Source organism: Salmo salar, chromosome ssa01 (genome assembly GCF_905237065.1).
Source record: "Salmo salar chromosome ssa01, Ssal_v3.1, whole genome shotgun sequence".
In the NCBI taxonomy this organism is placed as follows: Eukaryota; Metazoa; Chordata; class Actinopteri; order Salmoniformes; family Salmonidae; genus Salmo; species Salmo salar.
Genome location: NC_059442.1, coordinates 42865523 through 42875522, shown reverse-complemented (window position 1 = coordinate 42875522; position 10000 = coordinate 42865523). Strand labels below are relative to the sequence as shown.

Genomic DNA, 10000 nt, shown 5'->3' with positions numbered 1-10000 from the left:
AAGCTGCTAGAATTGGTACATTAATCTTATTTATATTTGCCATGACGTTGCATTCATTCAATCAAGTTTCAATATACTCGTGCCTGAAACTACAGGTTGAAACGCATAGCCTAATGATTCTGACTTCAGACGAGCATTGATTATTGAAACGTGTAGATTGTTACCGGTGGCACGTCGAATATAGGATATATTTTTTAACTTGCAGTATGTATATATATCCTGTATGAATTGCATTGATTGTTGTACTTGTTGTAGGGTCGTTACAGTATTTATTTTGAACAACTTCTGAACTTTCCGTTGAAAGTTAAATTGATATTATTGTGCATAAAAGGGTCCACGTAACGTTAGCTATACATGGATCTTGTGTGTGAGGCAAAACATGCTTTCCTATTCCATCAATCACCTAGTCATGCATATCTAGGCCTGATGCGAGTGTTCTTTTGAAGAGAACTTCGTTACTAGCCTACTATGCCTTCCATTTTGAGTTTCTTCACACTACGTTTTCATTTCGCTTTATCATTTCAAATGAATAAAAAAAAAGATGCAGCAGTTCCTTTGTAACCGGGGACCGTGATCGCTCTCACGCGCTCCTTCCTTTGCGCCATTCACTTTGCAGGCACACATTCCTCAGTAGGGCAACTTGCCAAACCAGCTGTTCTGTTCTATAGGTCTGCATCCGCCTTAGGATTTAATGCGAAACGAACATCAATGGTCATTCAGGCATTTCTTTATAGATGTTTTCCTTCCCTTTATGAAATGTAAAACACTCTTTCTTGTGATTTTTTTTTTTGCATTTAAATACATTTGTTTTTGTATTGACTTTAGATCTAATAGTTTGTCTCTTTCCAGAACAACAAGATGCTGAACAACAACAACAACAACATACTGAGCTCCCCCCATCATGCCATGTCCACCCCCACCGGAGCCCTGCTGGACAGGGACAGGAAGGCTGTGGGGACCCCCTCGCTGGGCAGAGGGGTGTCGGCGTACCACTCGGTCACCCTTCCCAACCACAACCCCAGCTCCAAGTTCCACCAGAACCAGTTCCTCAACAGCCTGAAGATATCAGACCCCTCTTCCTGCTCCATCACCTCAGGGTTAATCAGTGGCAGCAACAAGGAGAACCGCATGCGAGACCGCTCCTTCTCTGAGACAGGCGAGAGGCTCCTACAGAAGTGCCTGGGGCCGGCTAGTCCTACCAGCCTGGGATGCAGCAGCCAGAGCCAGCAGCAGAGCCAGGTCAACTCCAGCCGCTACAAGACGGAGCTGTGCCGCCCGTTTGAGGAGAACGGAGCCTGCAAGTACGGCGACAAGTGTCAGTTCGCCCACGGCATCCACGAGCTGCGTTCTCTCAGCCGCCACCCTAAATACAAAACCGAGCTGTGTCGCACCTTCCACACCATCGGATTCTGCCCCTACGGTCCCCGCTGTCACTTCATCCACAATGCAGAGGAGCGCCGTGGACCCCCCCCGGGATCCTCCTCCTTCTCCCCGCTCTCCTCCAATAAACTGGAGCGTCCCCGTCTGCAGCACAGCTACAGCTTCGCAGGGTTCCCCAGCTCCGGGGGTCTGAGAGGAGAGGACAGCCTCACTCCTACACCCATGTTCTCCCCAGAAGAGATGCCTGAGTGGCCAAGCTGCAACCCCTTCACATATTCCAGCCAGGAGCTGGCCAACCTGTTTGGCCCCAGCCTGGGATCCGGCGGCCCCACTGGGACTGAACCCAACACCCCAGCACCCCTGTCTCCGACCAACGCCCCCTACTTCTTTAGGCCCATGTCGGAGTCCCCCACTCAGATGTTTGAGTCTCCGTCCAGCCCTCCGCAGGACTCCCTGTCAGACCAGGAGGGGTATCAGAGCAGCTCAGGGGGCAGTCTCAGCGGGTCAGAGTCCCCCAGCCTGGACGCCAACAGACGCCTCCCCATCTTTAGCCGCCTCTCTGTCTCTGATGACTAGACTGCACCTAATTAATGTACGTTATCCGTCGCCTCCCAGAAAGAGAAAATTAATGGGAAATGGCACTCCCCTCTACCATGTTCCCCTACCCCCCTTTCCTCCACAAAACAATATCAATTTAGTTCCTAGCTTGAATGATCTAAGGATAAAGTGACTTAATTAAGGGAACTTGTTTTCAAATCACCCCAGAAATCTCTTCCCTGCTGTTTACTCTCCTCCCCTCATAGAGCCTACCCTGTCTTCTGGCATAGTGCCAAAACGGGAGAGGAAATGAATGAACAATGAGAATGATGGTGTGAAAAAAAAGAAGAGATTGTTTGACTGTTGTTTTGCCAGGTGCCACCTGTCTTTCTGTTCTTGAACACTTAGCAGTGCTAGTGGGCCTTTGGCACGGGGAATGTATCATCGCACCACACGCCCCACTCTTCCACCACCATCCTCTGACGTTACCACCTCTCAAGCGCACTTCCCTGGTCTACTCTGCGCTGAGCTAGCTGGAGGGTGCTCATTAACACACTCTGTCCTCAGATCAACCACAGCTGTTTATACTTTAGACTTTGAGCAACAACAAAAAATACATGAACTGAAATGATATGAATAGTTTTAAACAAAGTGCCTGGGGCAGGTGGTTCGTGTGTAGCATGTGTGAGAGTTGATTGGATGGACTACTGTCTTGAGTGTTTTGATTCTTTCAACGTCAACCTGTCCCTTCATGGTTCTTCTCAAGCGTTCTTTGTTGAGTCTCATTTTATGTAATAGCGGAGCAGGACAGAGTCTGTATGCAGGAAGTGACTGACAGACACAGGAAGTGTTGCTGGTCACTGGCTGTTGTGTTTCTGGGGAGGAAGGATGAAGGATGTCTTTAATGTCTAACTGGTTATTAAACCTTGAAGACGATTTGGTTTCTGTCCCGCCCCCTCTCTCCTCTCCAGCCCGCCTCCGTCCATGCTGTTCTGCAGGCAGCAGGGAATTCCAGCATTCCCATGGTGCAGTTCTTCTACTTCCTGCAACTTGAGATGGGATCTCTAAGCTATCTTATTTTTCCTTTTCCCCTATAGAATCAGAATCTGGCTCTGAGGAGCAGCTGTTATGACATCTCCCTGCTTCTTTCTATGGTTTTTGATTTATCATTTTTTTATTGTTATTATTATAGTTATTGTTTGTTTTAAAACTTTCCAAGCATTGGTGCTTGTCACTGCTTATTTAACTTATCGAAACATATTTATTGGTGATCATATGCATTTAGTTTTTTTGTTAATTTTGTATTTATCTGGATAATGAACAATAGAATATATTTTCTTTTTATGTTAAATTATGATCTTCGGTATTAATCTAAAGATTGTGAAGATGTTTTGTCAGTTTCCTTTTTTCCCCCACAGTTTAATATATTGTACTACAATGACTGCAACAATATTTGTAACTACACTTTGTTAAAATAAAACTTAATTTAAAGCAAAAAAAATACAGGAAAAAAATGTAGCTTTTTGATTATTTATTTGTAGACTTAAAAAAAAAAGTTTTCCCCATTATTGGACTGCAATTCTAGCAAAAATAATACCTGTTGCATTATCATCCCGGAACTGTCCTATCCTCCCTTATTCTTTTAGAACGTTTTCTCTGACTGTAACAGTACTTTACTGTTATTACTTTGTTCACTCAATTCAGCTGTTTGTATTCTTTTAAATCACATCAGCTTGGTTCCATATGGAGACCAATCAGGATTCTCTTTCATAAGTATGACTAAAGTGGTAAAACCAAGAGGTACAACACATAATGATGAATATCCCCATGTTCACTCTCACATCCCGATTTTAAGTGTAGGGTTTAAAGGACGGTTATGTAATACAGTTAACCAAGGATTTAGAGGAAAAATACTATTTGTATTACAAGCAATAGCAGTGACCAAATGTGTTGAGGAGAAGACATCTGTGTTTTTGATTGGATGTTTGATTCACTTGCATGGCCCCCAACTGTTGTAAAGTGCCTACTTTTGAATACATTCCAGGTAGCTAACTAAGGACTTTTATATTAAACGATGGAAGATGGTGAAGTTGTTATAATTCCTTGTTCCATGTTTCCTTAAAGTTCTGAGCAAGGTTAAACAGGACTATTGACACAAAGAAAGTAAAACTGTTGAATGTATTTTTCCAGCCATGGTTTTTCACTACAGTCATTTCTATGTGAGTTTATATTAAAAACGGATTTCTCTTTTTGTAACTATTGATTGCAGTTAACCAATAAACCCTGTATTTTTGAAACAATTGTTGTGTATTCATTCCACCCATTAGTGAACTAACTGACTAGAAGACATCTTGACTGTCTTCTCTGTCGGATAGTCAAGCATGACATTTAACAGAGCTCTTTCACAATGTTTACCGTGCTGCACCAATAGGGAAAACAACATTTTATGAAAAGAGATTCCTGTTGCAGCACGTCCCATAACAAAATGTCACACCGACAGCTTATCTTTTGGTAACAGATGTGGACACTGATTTAACCTTACCAAGCACGTTTACGTTTACTACATGTTAATACATACTGAATACCAATAAATGGTTGGAAACGGTATCGTTTATTGATTCAATTAGTTAAACATTACATGGCATAGGAAGAGACCCGTGTGGAGGGAGTTTCAATGAGCCAGCTGATGATTGGTGGACATGAGAGAGAGCAGATTGGTAGATAGGAGAGGGAGCAGCCTGGTGATTGGTGGACTAGACAGACCTGTTATTAAGGGATTGTCCCAGGGTGCTCAAACTCTGAATGAGCTGGTTTGATTACACAGACTGATACCATGCTCTGTTTACCTGGAAATGTTGATCAGGTCATTAAGGTTATGAGAGGCTGATATGGAGAGCCAGTCAGTCAGTGAGAAGAAACATAGAGATGGGTGTAGTGACAATGGTAAGGGTCATGTTCAGTAGGGCACAAAAATGTTATGAAATCCCAAATTAAAATGAGCGTTTCTTATTGGACTACAGATAGTTGGTCTACCTGCCTCTTCAATTCACCCATCGTAAAAACATTTTCTCCTGTTTCATGACTACCGGACTACTTTATTTGTTCTGATTGCACCAGGCAGACACTTACCTCTACCCTCAGTTTTGTATCAGATGACAGAGAAGTCCAGAGAAGATCAGGAACTAACTCCTAATGGAACTAACTATTACCATGCCGAGTGCTGCCCCAGTCAGTTGACCCATAAGCCCCTTCTTGTTTCCTCAGTTCAGGTTGTTGCTTCTGATGGATTATCTTGTTCCTGTCTGTTGCCCTGAACAGGCCAGGGGAGAGGGGACACCTGTTGTGGGCCTGGTACAACATTAGGCCCAGGCCTCTACCCAGCCTACCTCCCCCCCCCCCCTTCAAATCATGACAGGTAGACAGATGAGACTGCCCACCTGTGCAAACAAGGTTTGCTAAACATCTTTGGGTGCCATGTAGCCTTTACCTCAGTGTTGTAAAGCAACCTGGCCTCAGAGCATTTCGTATTGTTCTGTGCGTAAATCTGAGACATTCCATTTATTTAGTATGATATGTTATGTTTCATATGGTATGTATTAATTTGTGGATGTCCATCATCCATTTTGTATATGTTGCGGATTACAATTCAAATGATGTTACGAATTTGCAAAACATACAATATGTTATGAATTTGCAAAGCGTATGATGTGTTACGAATGCCAATTTGTTGTGGCTAACATTAGCTAGGTGGCTAACATTAGCTATGCTAGGTATTAGGGTGAAGGTTAAGGTTAGGAGTTAGGTTAAAGGGTTAGGGGAAGAGTTAGCTGGAAGGGTTAGGGGAATGGATAGCTAACATGCTAAATAGTTGCAAAGTAGCTAAAAAGTAGCATGCAGTTGCAAAGTTGCTAATTAGCTCAAATGCTAAAGTTGTCCATGATGAGATTCGAACACGCAACCTTTGGGTTGTTAGACGTTCATGTTATACCAAATGTAACATATCATTTGAGTGTCCCGGATTTACATTTACTATGTTAGGTCTAGTCAATGAGACCAGGCTGTGTAAAGAGCTTAGCCCCAAGGAAATGTACCGGTAACTGCTCAAATAAAGGAAACACCCAAATAAAGTGTCTTAACAGGGCGTTGGGCTACCACAAACCGCCAGCACAGCTTCAATGCACCTTGGCATAGATTCTACAAGTGTCTGGAACTCTATTGGAGGGATGCGACACCATTCTTCAGTGTTGATTTCCATAATCTGGTGTTTTGTTGATTGGGGTGGAAAACGCTGTCTCATGCGCCGCTCCAAAATCTTCCGTAAGTGTTCAATTAGATTGAGATTTGGTGACTGGGCGCACGCACACACACGCACACACACACACACACACACACACACACACACACACACACACACACACACACACACACACACACACACACACACACACACTTTAAACACCCTATGCTCATTTGAGACCCCTCTTTCAAAGTCACTGAGACTTCTCCTTCAAGCCGTAGTAGCCAAAGTAATAGGCGACGGGCCATTTCTATAAGCAGGATGGGATGTTTTAATGGCTTAATTCACTCAGGAACCATACCTGTGTGGAAGCACCTGCTTTCAATATACAAAACTTTGTATCCCTTATTTACTCAAGTGTTTACTTTATTTTGGCAGTCAACCCTAATGTCACGTCCTGACTAGTTTAGATATTATTTGTATTGTAGTTTGGTCAGGACGTGGCAGAGGGTATTTGTTTTGGTTGGTTCGGGGTGGTTGGTTGTGTTTTGGGTGTGTGATTTGTTAGTTCTGGGTGTTGGGTATGTCTAGGTTGTATTTTCTAAGTTCTGTCTAGTTTAGTTTTTCTATGTTTAGGTTTGGGTGTGGACTCTCAATTGGAGGCAGGTGTTTCTATTTTCCTCTGAGAGTCCTATATATGTATGTGTATGTGTTTGGGGTTGTTAATTGTGGGTAGCTGTGGGTAGCTGTATTTCGCACTGCTGTAATTATTGTAGCCTGTGAAACTGTCGTTCTCTGTTTTTTCTCGTGTTCACAAATAAATTATAATGATGAGCACGCAACCCGCTGCGCCTTGGTCCTCTCTCTCCTACGACAGCCGTTTACACCTAAGAATCCTCAAGAACAGAACAGCAGTTTAAGAAATAAAATGAACGCTCTTAACTTCGCCAAAGAACAAAGTAGTAAACTTTGGTATTATACATGTCTTACAATCACAGGAGGCTGGTGTGGGAGGACGGCTGGAATGGGGTGACTGAAATGGTCTCAAACCCACGGAAACCACATGTTTGTGTTTGACACCATTGCATTCATTCTTTTCCAGCCATTACTATGAGCCCGTCCTCCCCAATTAAAGTGCTACCAGCCGCCTGTGCGTACATCATAATGCATTACACCTGCAGGCTTTTGTGACCGAAAACTCTACCTCTCTCTCCATCTCCCTCGATTCAAGCCGACCCAGGTGAGAACAGCTTGTGCTCACCGCCCATGCTTTCTTTCCGTTTGCGGCCTTTCAGGGGAAGTAAATCTGCATACTGTATGTGTGATACAAGAGCAGGCTGCATCCTGTTTATGAGCTGGTAATTTGCCTACATAGACTGTAGCGGCATCACATACGTGCACAGGAAGTGGTTGTTCATACGCACGCATGCCCACGCGAGCAAAACCTCAAAAAGGACGAAGTTGGGGGGGGGGACGCTCTGCTCAGTGGTGCAACGACCCTTTTGAAACACGGTGACAAAGAAGACGCCTTCCATAACGACACCACCTCTGCAGTGGACGTTCCATTATGCCCACACAATGGAAGCGAATACGTACAGTAGAAGAGTATTTATTTTACAGTAAAATCTGTCTGGAAAACCAACCCTTACGTTTCTGCATCTTACGCACCAGATTGATTACCGCGGCGCTATCGGCACTAATCCTGTATGTTTGTACGAGGTTACAGTAGCCTAATCTAAGAGCCTGAAAATAGCTAGGCTGATGCCAGGTTTAAGTTGTGCCACAGCCAGTCCTGCTGTAGGTACACCTTTGTAATGGTCATATCAGTGGTTGGTTCTGCCTCTCTGTTTGAGAAAGGAGAGGGAGCAAACAGAGAGAGAGCTGAATGTGCTAACACTATTTCCCCTTATCTCTGGTCACAGCTGAGCGAGAGTATAAGGGTAACTGGAGTGTGGGTATGTGTGTCAGGGGAGGCTGCTAAGGGTAGGACGGCTCATAATAATGGCTGGAATGGAGTCAATGGAATGGCATCAAAAGTGGTTCTCGTGTGGTCGATACCATTCTACTGACTCCATTCCAGGCATTACTATGATTCATCCTCCCCTCAGCAGCCTCCCCTGGTGTGTGTGTGTGTGTGTGTCTACGTGTCGCTTGGATGCATGTAAGTGTGTGTACCCACATAAGGTGGGTCAGATGAAGAATGAATGAAGGGGAAGGTTAAGGGCTGTCCAGAGGACGGTGCCAGAGCCAGAGCCTTGTGGGTATTTCATCAGTTTTTTCAAACTGGGTAAAACGTCAAGGACACAATCGGAAACAATCCGAGTCCAGAGTGTAGAGAGCAGACAAACAAACCGTTTAACTCTTAGCGTTCTCACCGCTTGCCTAGCATGCCTCTGGAGGATGCAATGTTACTCAAGCTAGAGCTAGGCTACATTGCTTTGCCAGGGAATAGGACCATGAGAACCGGAGACATGGCCTGCTTCTTTATCTCCTAAACTCTGTAGCTCTGTGGTGGTAAGTGACAGCGTTAGACTGATAGCAGGTCAATAAGACAACTGATTGATCCTGTTTACGTAACCTAGACACCCTTGTGCTCGCACAAGTATGCGCGTGCGTGCGCGCGCACACACGCACGCACACACACACGCACACACACACACACACACCTATTATGTAGCAGCAGGCCTATGACTATGACACTATGCTGACTTTAGTCATGCACATTAGCTGACAGTATCCAGTGTCACATGTTTTTTCAAGTGTCTACCCTTGACCTAAAAAGGAGAGAGAAAAAACATGTTGAGTAGGAGAGAAGACCTGGATTCAAATAGTATTTGAACTCTTGCAGATACTTTTCAGCATTTGCTTTAGCCTGCCTGGAGAGTCAGGTAGGTTGGGTTTGCACTACTGTGGTTTATCTATTGGTTCCATTGCAACAGGCAAGCTCAATCAAGCACAGATAAAGTATTGGAAATATTTTCAAATTGTTCTTAAACCCAGGTCTGGAAGGGAGAGGCAGAGATGGGGAAGCTTCCATGGGCGCTGAGTAAGAGATGTCTGTCTGACCGGTTGGGGAAACCAGAGGAGGCTGATGGGAGTAGCTGTAGGAGGACATTGTAATGCCTGGGAATGAATAAATGGAACGGTATCAAACACGTCAAACATATGGAAACTACGTGTTTAACTCGGTTAAACCATTACAATGAGTCTGTCCTCGTATAGCTTCTCCCACCAGCCTCCTCTGTTGGAAACAGACCCAGCAACTCTACCTAGTGACACAAAACAAACACCCAACACTTGCCTTTCATTGAGCTCTGGGGTTGAGTTCTTCCCGAATGGTTGGGGGATGATTCTGTCACAAAGCACTAAGCCTGGGTCAATGGATAGGAAAGATAAAGAATAAGATGCGGTAGCCAGTCAAATAGCTGATATGAAGTAACAGCAAATTAGATTGGTTTCATTGCACCACTGAGTCCTTTCTGAGAGTTCTCAGTTGGGTTTGGTTGCATCTGTTTCCTGAAGGCATCAGTGCAGAGAGACAACATGCAGGGAACAGTGGAATGGGGTAATTATTTATATACCCAGGCGCACACACACACACACACACACACACACACACACACACACACACACACACACACACACAACACACACAGGACCTGAGTAAAGTAGTAAAAAACGACATTTGATATAAACAACCGATACTGTGGAAGATGACATCACAGACAAAGTTCAAACTTCAAAGAGGAAGCCCAGAGAAGATGTGACTGTTTGAGTCCCAAATGGCACCCTGTTCCCTACATAGTGCACTACTTTTGACCAGGGTCCATATGGCTTTGGTCAAAA

General features: G+C 44.3%; 1 protein-coding gene and 1 long non-coding RNA gene across 2 annotated transcripts in view; both read left to right on the top strand.

Annotated features, from left to right (window-relative positions):
• Positions 1-4214, top strand: part of zfp36l1a (zinc finger protein 36, C3H type-like 1a) — a 5022-nt gene extending 808 nt beyond the window's left edge. The window contains exon 2 of the mRNA XM_014195509.2: positions 850-4214. Within this exon, the coding sequence (XP_014050984.1) occupies positions 850-1956 (1107 nt within the window). The 3' untranslated portion in view covers positions 1957-4214. The remainder of the gene's footprint in view (positions 1-849) is intronic.
• A 5408-nt stretch (positions 4215-9622) lies between these two features.
• LOC106602782 (uncharacterized) overlaps positions 9623-10000 on the top strand; it is a 6649-nt gene continuing 6271 nt past the window's right edge. Inside the window, exon 1 of the long non-coding RNA XR_001328294.2 lies at positions 9623-9719. This is a non-coding gene — a long non-coding RNA (uncharacterized lncRNA). The remainder of the gene's footprint in view (positions 9720-10000) is intronic.